Source organism: Gossypium hirsutum, chromosome D04, assembly GCF_007990345.1.
Source record: "Gossypium hirsutum isolate 1008001.06 chromosome D04, Gossypium_hirsutum_v2.1, whole genome shotgun sequence".
In the NCBI taxonomy this organism is placed as follows: Eukaryota; Viridiplantae; Streptophyta; class Magnoliopsida; order Malvales; family Malvaceae; genus Gossypium; species Gossypium hirsutum.
In genome coordinates, this window is record NC_053440.1 from 41,759,007 (window position 1) to 41,776,764 (window position 17,758).

At 34.5% G+C, this 17,758-nt stretch overlaps 1 protein-coding gene across 2 annotated transcripts; it reads right to left on the bottom strand.

The window, feature by feature from the left end:
* Positions 1–13,548: 13,548 nt before the first annotated feature.
* Positions 13,549–17,690, bottom strand: LOC107899467 (serine/threonine-protein kinase PCRK1). 2 transcript variants are annotated; one of them, XM_016825188.2, is made up of 5 exons: positions 17,149–17,690; positions 16,241–16,692; positions 15,307–15,567; positions 14,941–15,063; positions 13,549–14,515 (listed from the first exon to the last, which is right to left on the bottom strand). In XM_016825188.2, exons 1-5 carry the CDS (start codon positions 17,168–17,170, stop codon positions 14,021–14,023), a joined length of 1,353 nt encoding a protein of 450 aa, XP_016680677.2. In that variant the 5' UTR covers positions 17,171–17,690; the 3' UTR covers positions 13,549–14,020. The 2 variants fall into 2 exon arrangements, with proteins under 2 accessions (XP_016680677.2, XP_016680676.2); XM_016825187.2 differs by having other exon boundaries at positions 16,241–16,707.
* Positions 17,691–17,758: the final 68 nt, after the last annotated feature.

Consider the following 17,758-nt stretch of genomic DNA (forward strand, 5'->3'; position numbering starts at 1 on the left):
ACAAAATATTCAAAATTTCACCACACCCTAGCATATCCAAATTTTACTAAGGTCCCTAGAAGCCCAATTCTTTTATTTATTTCACATTTTGACCCCTAAATTTCAAATTTCACAATTTAATCCTTAAAACACATTTTTTTACCAAAATCACTTAATTTAACATGATAATCTAACAACTTATTTTTATTTTCCATCATCAAACAAAAAAAACACCAATTTCTCATCAATGGCAAATCAAAAAATACACAACCAATTCAAAAATTCAAACATGGGCTAGCTAGTATTCGAAGTAACGATATGAAAAATGTAAAAATCATCAAAAACCGAGCAAATTACATACCTCAATCAAGCAAAACCAAGGCCGAACCTAGCTTGTTCTTTTTCTTTTGTATTTTTGGCCAAAAGATGAAAAAATATGCATGGTTTTTATTTTATGTTTTATTATATTAACATATTTAACTAATTTATAAAACTAACCTTAATAATTTTAATGATAAAACCTTATAATATAAGCCCATTACCGTCCATGCATATTTTCAATGGTTAAAATCCCACATAAGGACTCCACATTAAAAGAACACATCAATTTTGTACCTAATCAATTAAACCATAACTTTTACATTTTACGCGATTAAGTCATTTTTATAAAATCGAGCACACAAACGATAAAATTTTCACACGAAGCTTTCACACATATTAATTCACATACTATAAACACCAAAAATATTTTTAAAAATATTTTTTTGACTCGAATTTGTGGTCCCAAAACCACTGTCCGACTAGAGTCTAAACCAGGCTGTTACAATAATGGTCTCAATGCTCACACGAGGATGGTAGTGGACGCTTCTGCTAATGGTGCTCTCCTTTCTAAGTCTTATAATGAGGCTTATGAAATCCTTGAAAGGATTGCTAGCAACAATTATCAATGGCCAACCAATCGAGCAACGTCAGGAAGACGAGTCGTTGGAATACATGAAATAGACGCTCTTACTTCACCCGCATCTCAAGTATCATCAATGTCCTCAATCTTAAAAAATCTTACTACTAATGGGTGTAATAGTTTTGCAGCACAACCACTGAATCAATTTGAAAATGTAGCCTGTGTTTATTGTGGGGAAGGACATTTGTTCGAAGAATGCCCATCGAACCCAGAATCTGTGTATTACATGGCTAACCATAACAAAATCAAGGAAGGCAAGGGCTGCAATCCAATTTCTACAACCCATCATGGTGAAACCACCTGAATTTTTCCTAGAGTAACCAGGGGGCAGGAACCAGTAACAATTATGTCTAACCTAGATCAACCCAGCCACCTAGTTTTTCCCAACAAGCTCAGAAACCAACCCAAGTTGAACTATCCAATAGCCGAAAGAATCTATTGAAGGCATACATGGCAAAATATGATGCCTCTCTAAGGAATTTGGAGAATTAAGTGGGTCAGCTTGCAACTGAACTCAGAAACCGACCATAAGGTGCTTTACCTAGTGATACAAAGAATCTGAGGAATCCAAGGAAGAAGCATTGTAAAACGTTAAAATTGAGGAGCAAAAAGACTTTAGAGCCCAATTCCGTCGAAGTTGAAAAGGAGCCAGCTGACGCTCAAGACTTAGAGGAAGTTCAACTGAGTGTTGAAATTCCAGTTTCACCGAAAATTGAATCTGTAAAATCTAACAAGGTAACTTCTGAACCAGCTAATTCTGATCAACTAATAACTTTGTTAGATGCAGAATTGCCACAGAAAATGAATCAACCAGTTCCAGTAAAGAAACCTCCACCACCCTACCCTCAAAGACTTCAGAAGTAGAAGCAGGAAATTCAATTCAAGAAGTTTCTAAACGTACTCAAGCAACTTCATATCAACATCTCGTTGGTTGAAGCACTTGAACAAATGTCGAAATACATTAAATTCATGAAAGATATCTTGTTTAAAAAATGAAGGCTTGGAGAATTTGAGATAGTAGCCCTAACGAAGGAATGCAGTGCATATCTTCAAGACAAACTACCCTTAAAATTGAAGGATCCTGGATGTTTTACCATACCTTGCAATATTGAAGCAACACATTGTGGTAAGACACTATGTGACTTGGGTGCGAGTATCAACTTGATGCCTATGTCAATATGTAAAAAGTTGAGGATAGGTGATGTTAGACCTACTACGGTTACACTTCAATTAGCAGATCGATCCTTAGCATATTCAGAGGGAAAAATCGAAGACGTATTGGTACGTGTAGACAAATTTATCTTTCCTGCTGACTTTGTGATTCTAGACTTTAAAGTAGAAAAAGAGGTGCCAATAATCTTAGAAAGACTATTCTTAGCAACCGAAAGGACCCTTATTGATGTGCAGAAGGGCGAGCTTACTATGCATGTTCAGGATGATCAGGTAACATTTAACGATTTTAAGTCCATAATATTTTTGGACACAATTGATGATTGTTCTACAGTGTCTGATTTTGAGGATTTAATCGTAGAGAAGGAACTCAATTATGTTAAGGACCCATTGGAACAAATTTTGACATCAGATCATCCAAATGATGAAGAGGAGGATGAATACTTAGTTTTGTTAGAAGCTAATCAAAGGAGATTTAATCCGCAATCCCGCTTTAAATCTTTGGAGTTAGAGAAAATGGATTATGCCCAACCAAAAGCGTCAATCAAGGAGCCACCTAAATTAGAACTGAAGGTACTTCCCTCACAATTGAAATATGTTTATTTAGGTAACTCTTCTACTTTGCCTGTGATTGTTTCAGCAGAATTAACTACTGAGCAAGAAGAGAAACTCATCCTGCTGTTGAAACAATTCAAGAAAGCTATCGGATGGACCATAGCTGATATTCATGAAATTAGTCCATCTGTATGCATGTACAAGATTATCTTAGAAGATGGAAAAAAAGGGACGATTGAAGGACAACGAAGACTGAACCCCATCATGAAGGACGCGGTCAAGAAAGAAATTACCAAGTGGTTAGATGCGAGTATAATTTACCCCATCTCAGATAGTTCATGGGTAAGTCTAGTCCAGTGCGTACCAAAGAAAGGAGGTATCACAGTCATTGAAAATGAGAATAACGAGTTGATGCTGACTAGAACGGTTACGGGATGGAGAATTTGCATCGATTACTAAAAGCTGAACAAGGCAACTAGGAAAGATCACTTTCCTTTGTCGTTTTTGGGCTAGATGCTGGATAGACTCGCAAGGTGAGACTATTAATGTTTTCTCGATAGATACTCGGGGTATAATCAGATTACAGTAGCACCAAAAGATCAGCACAAGATAACATTCACCTGCCCGTAGAGTACATTTGCATTTAGGTGCATGCCATTTGGTTTATGTAATGCACCTGCTACATTTCTAAGATGTATGATGTCTATTTTTGCTGACATGGTTGAGAAATATTTGAAAGTTTTTATGGATGATTTTTCAGTATTCGAAGATACATATGATGATTGCCTAACCAATCTAGCCAAGGTACTAAGGCGATGCGAAGAAACAAACCTTATACTTAACTGGGAAAAGTGTCATTTCATGGTACGAGAATATATTGTTCTAGGGCATCAGATAACAAGACATGGAATCGAGATAGATAAAGCAAAGGTAGATGTTATTGAGAAACTCCTACCTCCAATATCTTTAAAGGGTGTTAGGAGCTTTTTGGTCCACATCAGTTTCTATCGAAGATTCATCAAGGACTTCTCCAAAGTTGCTAAACCCTTATGCAAATTATTGGAGAAGGACACAACATTTAAATTTGATGAGGAGTGTTTAAGAGCTTTCAACGATTTGAAGAGCCGGTTAGTCTCGGCACCCATAATAGTCACACCAGACTGGGATTTGCCATTTGAATTAATGTGTGACGCAAGTGACTTCGTTATCAGAGCTATCATGGGTCAGTGAAGGAACAAATTTTTTCATCCCATCTACTATGCAAGTCGGACTCTGACAAGAGCTCAACAGAATTACACGGTAACAGAAAAAGAGTTACTTGCTATTGTGTTCGCTTTTGACAAGTTTCGATCTTATCTTGTAGGTACCAAAATGACTGTTTATACGGACCACTTGGCAATTAAGTATTTACTTACCAAGAAAGACGCTAAGCCGAGACTGATCCGATGGGTACTTCTACTTCAAGAGTTCGATCTAGAAATTCAAGATCGAAAGGGAGTGGAAAACCAAGTAGCAGACCACTTGTCCAGGTTGGAGTCGCAAGAAAGAAACTCTCCTCTTATACCAATTCGAGAGATGTTTCCAGATGAACACATACTGAAGGAAAATCATGTCCATAATACCCCTTGGTTTTCTGATATTGCTAACTTTTTAGCTTGTGGTTTGATGCCGATTGATAAGATGTATCATCAAAAGAAAAAGTTTCTTCACGATGTGAAGTACTATTTCTAGGAAGAACTATATTTGTTTAAAAAGTGTGCAGATCAAATAATCAAGAGATGCGTGGCAGAAGATGAAGTACATAAGATTTTATACCATTGTCACTCAGTGCCGAGTGGGGGACACTTCGGAGGTACACGTACTATAGCCAAGGTATTGCAAGACAAATTCTTTTGGCCAATACTATTCAAAGATGCATATGCTTACGTAAAGAGTTGTGATCGATGTCAAAGGGTCGGAAATGTCACCAACAGAAATGAGATTCCTCGAACAAACATCATTAAGGTAGAATTATTCGATGTTTGGGGTATTAACTTTCTCGGTCCTTTCCCTCCATCTTTTGGTCACAAGTACATATTAGTAGCAATAAACTATGTGTCTAAGTGGGTTGATGCAGAGGCATATCCGACAAACGATGCTAAGGTTGTAATAAAGTTTTTGCAAAAACATGTGTTCACAAGGTTTGGAACCCCAAGAGCGATCATTAGTGATGAAGGGTCTCATTTTGTGAACAAGTGGTTGAAATGGTTATTAGATAAACATGGAGTGAAACACAAGTTCGCTATAGCTTACCATCCGTAGACAAATGGGTAAGCTTAACTGGCAAACAGGGAGATCAAAGGCATACTTGAGAAGGTAGTTTGCCCAAACCGACGAGATTGATCCAAAAGACTGGATGATGCTTTATGGGCTTACAGGACAGCATACAAGACACCTAATGTCACCCTATAGGTTAGTCTTTTTTCGAAAGCCTGTCATCTACCCTTGGAGTTAGAACACAAAGCTTATTGGGCTCTCCAACGACTCAACTTGGATCTTAAAAGTGTCAAAGAGAAACGGATGCTTCAACTTAACGAGTTAGAATAATTTTGAATGTCTTCATACGAGAATGCCAAATTACTTAAGGAGAGACTCAAGAAATGGCATGACAAGCACATCCGAGTTCGAGAATTCAAAGCAGGTCAGCAAGTCTTGTTATTCAATTCCAGATTAAGGTTCTTTCCAGGTAAGTTAAAATCACGTTGGTCCAGTCCATTAATGATTCATCGAGTCTATCCATATGAAGTTGTTGAACTTCAAGGTAAGGGAGGTAATTTTTGAGTTAATGCTCAACGCTTGAAACATTATTGGGAGATAAAATTGAACAGAGTCAAATCTAGTTCATTTTATCAGATATTTAATTTTTCTTGTTCTTCTATTTGAATAAATGATTTAGGGTATATTTTCAGGATTAGTATGTTTAAATAAATTCTATCTAGAAGATTGGAACTTAAGCGGGACCACTTGTGACCTGTCCAATCTTTCCTAGGAATTGATTTTAACATAATTTCCCAAGAAATTATTCCCTAAGTGACAATAAATTTTTAGTTTTTCAAATAAAAGGGTCAATTTTGATCCAAGTTTTATGTTGCAAGTCAATTTTGAATTTTCATTAAGTCTAGGAACTTAATTGAATTATTTTTAAAAATTTGGTTGCTCTTTTTGTAAATATTAAAAATTAGATGTCTTTTTTGTAAATATTTTCAAAAAACATCTAGAATAAATGTTTTTAGTTCAATAAAAGAAAGAAAAAAAAAGAAAAGATGATAATTATTAATATATAATTATATACATTATAATATATATTAATTATTATCAGCTTTATTTAGAGATAGGATTAGTTTTAATTTAATCATATTTTATTCGATAAGTTTTTATCTTAATAAATTAATAGAAAATAATAATTTAATATGCATTATATTAATTATTAATTGTTATTTACTTTGAATAGAATTAGAACTTAGAATTTTTAAGAATTCTACTCTAGGTCCTACTCCTTTCACTATAAATTCCACCCATCTATTTTTATTTTTTTCATTCAAACACCATTCCCTCCAAAAACACCAAAACCCTTAAGTGCTGAAACCTCCTAACAATTCCCTAGCCATATAGCATCACCCAGCTGATCGGTCAGCAGCACCCCGCGCGCGCCTACACTAGGCCTGCTCAATAATTCGCACGCTGCTCACATCCATCCCCTGCTGCACGCTGCTACCTAGCATACCCGAGCGGCACATCACCCTTTCACCCATCCTTAGCCAAAAACCCCTTAATTTTTTAATTTGCCATTTTTTGATTCAAATTATTTTTCTTAAGAGCTCTTAATTTTTACAAAAAAGGTGGTAAGACCAATTTTTCTCCTAAACTTTAATTTAATTCTCTAATTTTTCAATTTATTAAATTATTAATATTTTATATTAATTAAATTTTTGAAAAGATAATTGTTACTATCTTATGATCAGGTTAATCATGTCTTGCAAGAGAACTCGTGCATCTGCCCAAATTGACGAATCACAAAACAAGTTCCACTGTAAAGAAGCCAAAGCAAGATACGAGAGTATCTTAAAGAATCAACAGATGCATCCAAAGAAAGGTTTCACATTGAAAGAAAGCAACTATATTGGTTTTATGGCGCATATTCGTCAGGTTGCTGAAATATCAATTAGGAGTTGTTTTGTGAGAAGAGACCTAGTGTGGATGAGGAGTTAGTGCACGAATTCTATGCAAATTTAACCTCAAGCGAGTTGACAGAGGTTCCAGTTCGCGGAATCAAGGTACCAATAATTTCACACGCTATTAATGAGTTTTTTAAATTGCCTGATTTTGAAAACGATGAATATTCCTCTTTGATGAGCAATATAGAACTTGAAAATTTGTGAGAAATTCTCGAGGAACTTACAGTTCCAGGTTCTAAGTGAACTGTGTCAAAACAAGGAATCCACACTTGTCGAAGAGAATATTTGACACCACTCGCAAAGGTATGGTTCTACTTCATCCGATTTAGCCTTATCCTAGCTCACATGGGACTACAATCTCATTAGAGCGAATGGTCTTATTATACTCGATTCTAACTGGGAAGACCATTGATGTGGGAAAAATCATCCTGAGGGAAATGTAGATGCCGTTAGACGTTCACGTTCTGGCCTAGCTTACTTTCCCTTTACGATAACAATTCTGTGCTTGAAAGCTAAAATTCTAGCAAACGTAAAGAAAACAGGCTATAGCCAGGGCACAATCACAAATTGGAACCTCTATCGAATAGCTGGAGACTCTATCCTATAGCAATGAGTTGAAGAAAGTGAGGATCCTGAAAAAGAAGAAGAATATCCCACAGAGATCGAGCCAGTGCAATCGGCTGAAGTCCCTGATAAGGTGGAACCAATGGAACCAAAAGCTGAACCTGATATCGAGATTTCAATGTTCAGAGCTCAACCGCCTCACCCAGATCTTTGAGATGAGCTGTCAAAGTTAATGGACATAATGCAACATATGTAGTGGCAGCAACAAGCTTACTAGAAATACTCAAAAATAAGGGATGACTCAATGAGAAGTGCTCTTACGAAAATTTACAATGGCCCATTTATTTTTGTGCCTGAGTTTCCATATTACATATTTGAACCATGGAGCCCATTATCAAAAAAGGAGCAAAGTGATTCATGCAAAGACAATAATGATGGAGCAAAAGATGAGTCGAATTTGGAAGGATCTACAAATAAATAAAGGGGGGATCTCGACTTTATTTTATTTATGTTCTTATTTTTTTTAGGATAAAGTTAATTAGGAATTTGTGCATAATAAAACAAGATATGGAAATCATTAATAAAATTGAACAAGTCGCAAAGTATAAAGTGTGGCAATAGATATATACATGTCTAGGATTGGATTTAGAAAGACCTTGGTACTTAAGCAGTCAAATTGACTCACCTCCTCTTTTCTAGAATCCTACCTAGTGTATAGTATCTATACACTTTAAACAATGAGGACATTATTCATTTTAAGTAGGGGGACCGAAAAATTGAAATTATTTCCACTCAGAATAAATAGTTCTTTTAATTATGATTAGGATATATTTTGTTCAATAATTTGAAATTTTGTTAAGTATGCTAAACTTTAGTATAAATAAATTTCTATTATTTCAATAAATTTTTATGTTAGCTAAATAATTATATAAATGTATTTTTAATAAAGCATGCGAATCGTACCATAAAATTTTTAGTTCCTTAAGAAAGTTAGGCATGCATGAAAGCTTAAGTCTCTAGAATTGACTTAGTAGTTTCTTGAGGTGAAATCTTAGGAAGCATGGAATGTTGAAAATGATTTAGGAAACTCTTGTTTGGACCGTTTGAGCCTTTCAAGCCAACCTTGATGAAATTTTATCCTTTGAAACCCAACTTTGAGACTATATGGCCTAATTTTATTTGAACCCTTTCAATATTTAACCATCACTTCTCTCTTAATTATCTTTAAATTGTCCCAAACACTAGACTCAGTACTATTCAGAATATTCTTTGAAAATAAGTTTAGGGGAGTTTAAAGAAATATCAAATGCTCTAAAAATTGTAGTAAATACAGTAAAATGCTCAAAAAAAAAGCACATGTACTTGAAAGAAAATAGATGTACATAGGAGCATGTGAAAGCAAAGTAAGTTGGTATATTGAGGGAAATTATTCCAAACGTCCGATTGAAGCTGAGTCTAGGGCTTAAAAGTCTAAATTTATCTATCTTTTACCTACCTCTAGCCTAGCGACCTATTGATTCAAGTTTTCTATGCTACCTACATTAATGGAGAGAAATTGAGTTAAACTTAATGATTGCAGCTTAATCTTGAATAAGAAAATAAAATCAAATTGGTAAAGGTTAACATGTCTTGTTAAGGAAGCATATAGTCTAATTGTGCTATCATAATAACCGTTGAGATTAATTTTAACGATATGTATACTTAAGTAGCATAACTATCAAATTTCTTTTTTTTAGCATAAGTATATTAAATTCATAATTCTGGGAAGAATGTCATTCTGAAGGAATTTTCAAAGGTGTTTTCTGAGTAATTATTTTTAATTTGTGCATTACTCGGGACGAGCAATGAATTAAGTTTGGGGGTGTGGAAACACGAAAATTTACATATTTTTACATACCTTTTTAAACTTAAAATCATACAGTTTCGATAAATTTCTTGCTGAAAAAATAATTAATTTTTACAAAATAATTAAAGTGCACTTAAAATATGAACATGTTGAATTTTAGTTAATTTTATAATTAATTTTGATGAATTTTGGTTATTTTCGACAGATTTGCACAAAAGGCGAAAAATGGCTCGGCAAACACTACTAGAAACACAAAACCGAGAAGTAATTTGAAGTATTAAAGCTAACTAAATTTCAGCCTAAGACTGTCCAAAATTAATTCATAATATAATTAATTTTAATTTATATCCAATTTAATTTGGGTTAATAAATTATTATTAATTAATTATGAAAAAGTGGTCCAGTTGAACTGAACCGAGTGAACCGAACCGACCAAGAAATAGACAGCCCAAAAACCGTCCCAAGAGCTTACCTAAATCAGCTTATTAGCTGATTATTTAAGCTTGCAAAGAGGCCCTTAAAGACTTGTTCAAGTTTCATTCAAACCCCTCCACAATTGGTGGCTTTATAGATTTGCCCCAAGCCTAAATTAGCAAAGTTGAAACTATCAACCTTGCCACATGTGTGGCCGGCCAAGGGAGGGCTCTTTGGATGATAATTTAACTATTTTTAGGAGCCCTTCTCAGCTATAAAAACCCCCTTAGGCTGGTCATTTTAGAAACACACCTCAAGCATTCACATCTTTCCTCTCTTTTCTCCACTTTCTCTCTTCTTTTCCATTCCAAAATTCCCTTGCTCTCTTGCCGATTTCTCCTCTTGGGAAAGGGGCATTCATTAGCTATTTGGAGCAGCAATTAATTGTTCATAGTAGCCTTGGTCGACGAGGACAACGGAAAAGGAAGAACGGAGCAACTAGTCAAGCTACGGAAAACACCGGATTTGATTCTTGTTCCCTATCTCTTTAATTTCTGTTGTTGTTATGCTAAACATATCTATGAATATTTATGATGTTGGAATGGTTAATTTAATCAATTTATCTTGAATTTAATTCGTGTTAGGTTGATTACATTTCGTTTGTTAAAATTATTGAAATTGTGTTTATGTTGTTATAGGCCTCGGTAATATGCTTGATTAAGTAAAATCATAACTAAGTTGTTCTTGCATTACAATTGTCAGGTAACTAATAAATTAATTATTTAAACGGATTGAAATTGTAACTAATGGACACAGTACTTAATCAGTGCATGTTTAATCATCTAAGATAGCTGAGGGTTAGATTAGCAACGGTATTTGACGATACATTTGTCTTACATAACTTGCAAGATTATTGTGATTAAACTGTTTCAAGGTAAGGATACTTGGTTACCTCACATAGTCTTTTATGTGCTTTTTAAATCGAGTTAATTGTTTGAATTGACATAGGGATATGTACAAGAGATTATTTCGATTTAATAAGTATGTATGTGCAATAACATATTTGCCTATTAAGATTTGTTTAATCGGATGAATTGACATAGGGATATAGTCAAGAGATAAATGGATTTCGGTAGGTGAGTATGTTCATAAGTTAGCAAATTACCGAGTTGCCGTGAACTTATTCGTAACAATATAAACATGAGTTTAATAATTCTAAGTTAAGAAATGTAATTAATCTAACACAATTATGTCATCTTGATTAAAATCGTATTTTGAAATTATGCATTTGAGATTTATTTATTTAGTTCACTTAGTTTAAAATCTTAGTTTTTAATCACCCTCTTCAAACAAAATATTTTTCTTTACCAAAGTGTTTTAAATAGCATTCATAAATAATTCTTTTCACAGTTCTTGTGGGTACGATAACTCGACATTTACTTGTCACTTTATTACTTGTTGCGATTGTGTACACTTGCACATTTCCATCGTTCCACTCCCGCACAGAATACCTAGCCATGCAAGTTCTTTATCAAATGTCTAGGAATTAGAAGTTGGCATGGAGTATTCCTCAAAAGATTCTTTTCTTGCTGTAGTGAAGTGATTAAGTGATAAGAACGACATAAACTACTATGTCACAAAATCCCGTTCAGAGAAATTTAAGGCCAAGTGCACAATGTGTGACAACAGGTGCCAATAAAAAGCAATAGCATCTATCCGAAAGAAGACGAGGTTGTGGACAACAAAGAATTATACCTATCTACATACTTGTGTTACCGCAGATACGTCATGCGATCAACTGATATTTCTATATGACCTAACAATGGTCTTTGTATTTGCAATAACATAACTTTGACTCCTCTTGTTGCAGGTGTAACACAAGATCATCTGAAGCTAGACTCTAACATGGTAGCTGACATAATATTACCTATGGTGAAAGCGAGTCCTAAGATCCCCGTGGTGGTTTTTATTGCCAATATCCATAACCAGTACGATTACATGCCATCATACTACAAGGCATGGGTCGCTAAACAGAAGGCTATGGAAATGTTGCATAACGGGTGGGACAAGTCCTATAATGATTTGTGGCAATGGTTTCAAGTATTGAATCGGTGCGTACTAGGTTTCGAAACCAATTTGAAAATACAGCCATCATACTTTCACGATTGTTTGGCCCCTGGGAAAAAAGTTTTCCATCGATTCTTTTGGATTTTCAACCAATGTAGAGAAGCTTTTCGGTACTGCAAACCATTGGTACAAATTAACGGCACCTAGTTGTACAAAAGGTATGGGCATCGGTTGTTAATGGCTGTTGCACGAGATGGTAATCGGAGAATTCTATTGATAACATTTGCAATAACATTGGGAGAAAAAGCAGATGTGTAACAACTTATTTTTCAGTGGTGGTGAAAATAGTGGTTTCAGGACCACAAATTTCGACAAGTGAGTTCGTAGATATATTTAATTAATATTTATTAGTTAAATATAATATAATAGTGAATATTGATTTAATAGATTTGATTAATTGGTTAGTTAGTCAAGGTACAAGTGGTCCGTACCGAAAGTCAAGTAGTTTTGAAAAATGAGGTTTCAGGACCTCGTTTCTATAAATCGAGCCTGTGAATATTTTATTAAATATTTAATGAGCTTTTATATATGTGAATTGAAGTTTGGTCCAAAAATTTTAGTGATTGGATGGTTAATTAAAGAAAAAGGACTAAATCGTAAAATAGTAAAAGTTAATTGATATTGATTTTAATTAATTAAAAGGCTAAATGAATAAATATTAAGGGTTTTAAGTTACAAATTACCTTATTTATAGTTAGTTTCCCGTTAGCAGATGATTTATTTGAAATTTTATAATTGAAAATTTAATTAAATTAAGTTAAAATAATATGATAAAGGTTAAAAACATAAAACAAAAGAAACTATCATCATTTTTGCTCGCCACCATCAAATCTTAAAAACCAAAACGCCATTGAAGGAGCTTCAAGGTTCAACCAAAGTGTTTTGCTTGCATGGAGGTTTAATTGAGGTTTGTTTTTCATAATTTTTATGTTTTTGAGATCATTGCAACTAGGTTCAGCTAACCCATATTTCAGTTTTTAAATTTTTTAAAGATTTCTAAATTTATCATTGATGTTAATTGAAGTTTTTGAATATTTACGGTAGATTTTGAAGCTTAGAAATGAAATAGGATTAAATTGTTAAGTAAATTTTGTTAGTTTTTAGTTTAGGGACTAAATTGTGAATATCTTGAAATTGGTATGGAATTTTTGTAAATTTTGATAATAAGAGGCTGTATACGGACATAATTGAAGTAGGTTTAAAATTTGGAGTTCAAATTCGGAAGATATGATAAGTTCGGTTTTAAAGACTAAATTGAATAAAATGAAAAATTTTAGGGGCATTCTAATAATAAAATTAAACTTATATATACTTATGATAGGATGATATAAAATGTTTGGGTTTGATAAATTGAATTGAATTATTGAATAGATAAAAGAATAGGACCAAATTGAAGATAATCGGGGAAGTGACAAAATTTGTTGATTAGTCTTTAGAGATTTGTTTGTTTGCTGCCTTGACCAAGTAAGTTCATACGTTATGTTTGTGTTAAATTATTTTGCACTCAGAATTATAATTGTAATTATGTTCATTGAAATTTTAATTGTTTATGATTCAGTACAAAAATGTGAGATAGAGGATTAAGTTGAATACGATGAATTGTAAATTAATATAATTATGGAATTGACCTTAAATTGGACTAAAAAAAATACACATACACATACAAATACAAATACAAAGATGATCAAAATTGATAAATAAATAAAAAACAAATACAATACACATACTAAGTTTACTATATTTATATTTACAAAATTGATAAATTAAAAAAAGAAAACAAAAACAAAATACAATACACATACAAATACAAATGCAAATACACAGATTATCAAAACTACCTATAGCTAGATGACATTGTTGGGACAGACACCGAGAATCCAAAAAAAACGCCTATTGCTAAAGTCTAAACTCTAAAAGAAAGCACTTCTCTAAGTATCAAAAAAGAACTACAGCCTCCTATATCAAAATAAGAATGTTTAATGGTTCCCACAAGTAGTTGCAGTATCTGAGAGTTTTTTCACATCTATTTTTCCGAGAAACAGCTTTATACCTATTAACAACAGAATTTCACAATCATATGATCGCATTGCTCAGTCACCTTCATGCTAAAACCCTTTGATGCAGCATCTAGTTCTGTTCCAAGTTGACCTACTGAAATGGCTGCAGTTGAACGTGTTTAAAATCTTGAAGTTACCTGCTGTTAACATGATGTACAAACTTGTCACCACTTCTGGAATCTATAATCCTTCTATTATGTTTTCTTTCAGTTCCCCTAGAGGTATCAACAAATGGCTTGGTCTTCAATGGCGGTTCGGGATTTCCAGCTCCTGTTGATGCCTCCACAATCTGATTCACCATTTCTAGCACCTCACTCATCTTAGGGCGTGACTTTGGGTTTCTGACTACACATCGGTTGGCCACAGCTGCAAGCTTTTGGGCAGATTTGAGTTGGTATTGCCGTTTCAGTCTGGGGTCCACTATCAGCTCGAATTTCTTTGCTTTTGATAGGTATGGCTTCACCCATTCCAAGAGCTTTTGCTCACTCTTGGGGCGGTTTTTGTCTAAAGGGAGCCTGCCAGTAATGAGTTCATACAGGAAGACCCCATAGCTCCACACATCAATCTTGGATGTGAGACGTCCTGTCTGTATGTATTCAGGAGCGGCATATCCCATTGTTCCAACAACCTGTTCAAGACCACCAATTTGTTGCTTGTAAACAGATTGATGAATATAGACGAGGCAATATTACAATGACTCAAACAAGCAATTTTGACAGGATAAACTGAATATTGAGCGCCTACTGTGTTTTCAATCAGTAACTAAGGGGGACTTCCACATCTTACAAAGCCATCCATTTGTTTCAAAGATTCTGTATGAAGGCAAGTCCAATGACATGAATGGTAATTAAATGGAGACTCGATAACTGTATATTCAGAAGAATTAGAAACTTTAAGAGGTTTTCACTGGTATGATAAGTACTAGGGATTATAAAGAAAACTTCACCATTAGGTGATTTTGAACCTTGGTTTACATCATTGGAACACTAGTTATGAACATTGACTAAAAGGGTGCACTTCAAGCAATAGATTGATCATTTTGTAAGAACATACCGCTGTTGATACATGAGTTAATCCTTCCGAAGGGCCCAACCTGGCTAACCCAAAGTCTGATAGCTTTGCCCTCCATTGGTCATCCAGAAGGATATTAGAAGACTTGAAATCCCTGAAGATGATCTGCAGTCAAATATGAGAAAAGAACTATTTTAGTATTACACAAAATAGTCCATAAAAATTTTATGTAATAATTACTGGTTGCAACAAAGTGATGCAGTGAGCTTCTCCTTGGAAGAGGATTTCATGAAAAGAAAGATATAAAAAGAAAATGTTGGTACCATGCAAATGCTGAGTGCACTGGAAAGGAATAGATCAACAAAACCGCTAAGCTAATAATGAAATGGAAACTTGATAGCACTATACCTGGAAATCCATTCCTTCGTGCAGGTAAGCTAGCCCACGAGCAGCATCTTGGGCTATTTTCAATCTCATTGCCCAGGAAAGTGTTGTCTCTGACCGTTCAGATAAAAGGTATTCCACACTGCTATTGGGCATATACTCGTATATCAAAAGCCTTTGGATTCCTCTTTCATCATCTTCAGCACAGTATCCCACTAGCTTTACCAGATTCGGATGCTCAACAACACCAAGCAGATTTACTTCTGTCACCCACTCCTTGTGCCCCTATCAATTAAATAGACGGAATGCTAAGGTTATATAAATTATTGATTCTCAGCTCAAGGTCTCAGGAGCCATTCTATTTCACATTATCGGGGGTAAGGGAAGGGGTTGCAAATATTCAGATTCGAATTTCGTACCTTCTGACTTCCACATCTTAAAGGTGGCTGCATAAACCAATTGGACTAAGCCCCGAGTTCATTCTATTTTACATTATTTCGCATGTGAAATCATAAACATAAATACAGTCTACTAAAGCGGAAAATCCATATGCAGTAGTAGCAAAAGCAGAGCAAATGCAATCAGGATATTCCAGAGAAATATACCCTTCTCCTGATATCCGTGTCACGCCATTGCTAAGACACAGTACTGGAACATCACTTTTGATTATTACTCGGTCGAAAATGAGTGATTAAAACCACCGGTTATACCTGTTCTCTATTATCAGACACAGGATAAGCTTCCAGGCCAGCTTAATCATGGATTTACATAAACCATACTGATTGTTGTCAATATGCAAGATCAATAAAAACTTAGATGGAACCTAATTTTGTATAGGATCCGAACACATGCATATGCATCAATTACTCTAGTTATTGCACTTCAAAAGGTAATAAATAGAAGGCTAGTTAATTCACAAGAGAAACTTTCAAAATATTCTCATGTCAAGAAGACTTGCCTGCAACCCCCGTTTACCGAGCTGTTTCACTGCTACTTCAATCTTTTGTGATGAATCATCAGGACTCTTGATAACCCCCTTGTAAACACAACCAAATCCACCCTCTCCAAGCATGGCAGAGCGGCTAAAATTCTTGGTGGCAGATTTAAGCTCAGAAACTGTGAACACCTTTAGGTTACTAGGTCTTTGAGACATGCTAGGAAAAGAGGACCTCCTAATGGACTCACTGCTAGTGGCTGAGACATTCTGAGAGTTTAATTCAGACCCAGACCGCCCTATTTCACGATCAGTGAACGTAGAATTCTTAGATCGAGTTGAAATTGGTGTGGGGGTCTTTGGTTCATCTTTTCTTCTCCAGCTGAGGAATATAAAACACTTCATAGCCCTCGAAGAACTAAAAACACAATAAATTCCACAGTGCAGATCCAGATGCCAGAAAGAGATCGAAGTAACTGCAAAGCCAAGAGCTAAATACAAGGAATAACTATGATTTCTTACATGCCAACAAAAAAAAAAACCATGAAACAATACATTTTAAGAAAAGCTCAAATTCACATTTTTAATCAGGTAAAGATTTGAAAAATGCACGAGTCTATGGGTAGCTAGATTAAACAAATTACTTTCCAACACTATATCATACATAATGAAATTGCAAAAGAAATCAAAAGCCCCAAAAAGGTTCTAAATTCTAATAATTCCAATGAATTCTACATCTTCAGCTTTAGCCTGAGAGATTCGTCACTTTTCAATTTCCAAACACTGGTTTTTTGGATCATAATCCAAAAGTCAATGAAGAAAAAAAGGATTTTTTAATAAAAAAAATTAGTAACAGAAATAGATACTAAAAGTAAAAAAAACATAAAATCTGAATATAAACCAAACAATGAAGAGTATTTGCTTGAGCTTACCTTCAGTTTTCTTGTTTGGCATGAATTTAGGTACAAAACTTGAAAAAGACTCCCAAATTTAAGGATTTTAAGAGAAACCCATTAGTCTAATGCCCCCAAAAGACCTCAAAAATAGCTTGGAATTTTGGAAGAACAGTGTTCAATTGTATAAAAGAAGTCTGTACACGGCAGCTCAGCAGCAGGGGCAACAACCAAGAAGTCACCAGGCCAACCAAAAGTACAAAAAAAGAGAGAAATTTTTGAACAAAATTAACTAAACCTACTAAACTTCTTCAAAATTCAATTATTAGCGGAAAACTACTCAAATGTGAAAAGACACTTTGAAAATGAGAAACAAAAAATTAAAAAAAGAAAGAAAAGAGAGTTGATTAAGTGTTAGACAAGGAAGGTGAGAAGGGAGAAAAGTCTTCGTTTCGTGGTGCTTACGATGGGAAGAGTCTTCCATTAAAGTCAAGCAAGTCTAAAACTATGAATCTTTAGAATCATTAACTACACTGCAGTCATTGATACTAGTTTTTACATTAGCATCACATCACCTTCACCCATGCTAATTCATGGTTTTTTACTTGGACATCCTTAAAAATTTCTTTATTTATTCAAATAGTTAAAT

What these genes read in the sequence shown, in the direction of transcription:
- LOC107899467 (XM_016825187.2), bottom strand. Translation starts at nt 17,170, where the DNA reads ATGCCAAACAAGAAAACTGAAG. An exon ending in GCCAAACAAGAAAACTGAAG is followed by an intron (nt 16,708 to 17,148) that starts GTAAGCTCAAGC and finishes CCTTGTATTTAG; the next exon opens with CTCTTGGCTTTGCAGTTACT. An exon ending in ACGAAGGAATGGATTTCCAG is followed by an intron (nt 15,064 to 15,306) that starts GTATAGTGCTAT and finishes ATTTGACTGCAG; the next exon opens with ATCATCTTCAGGGATTTCAA.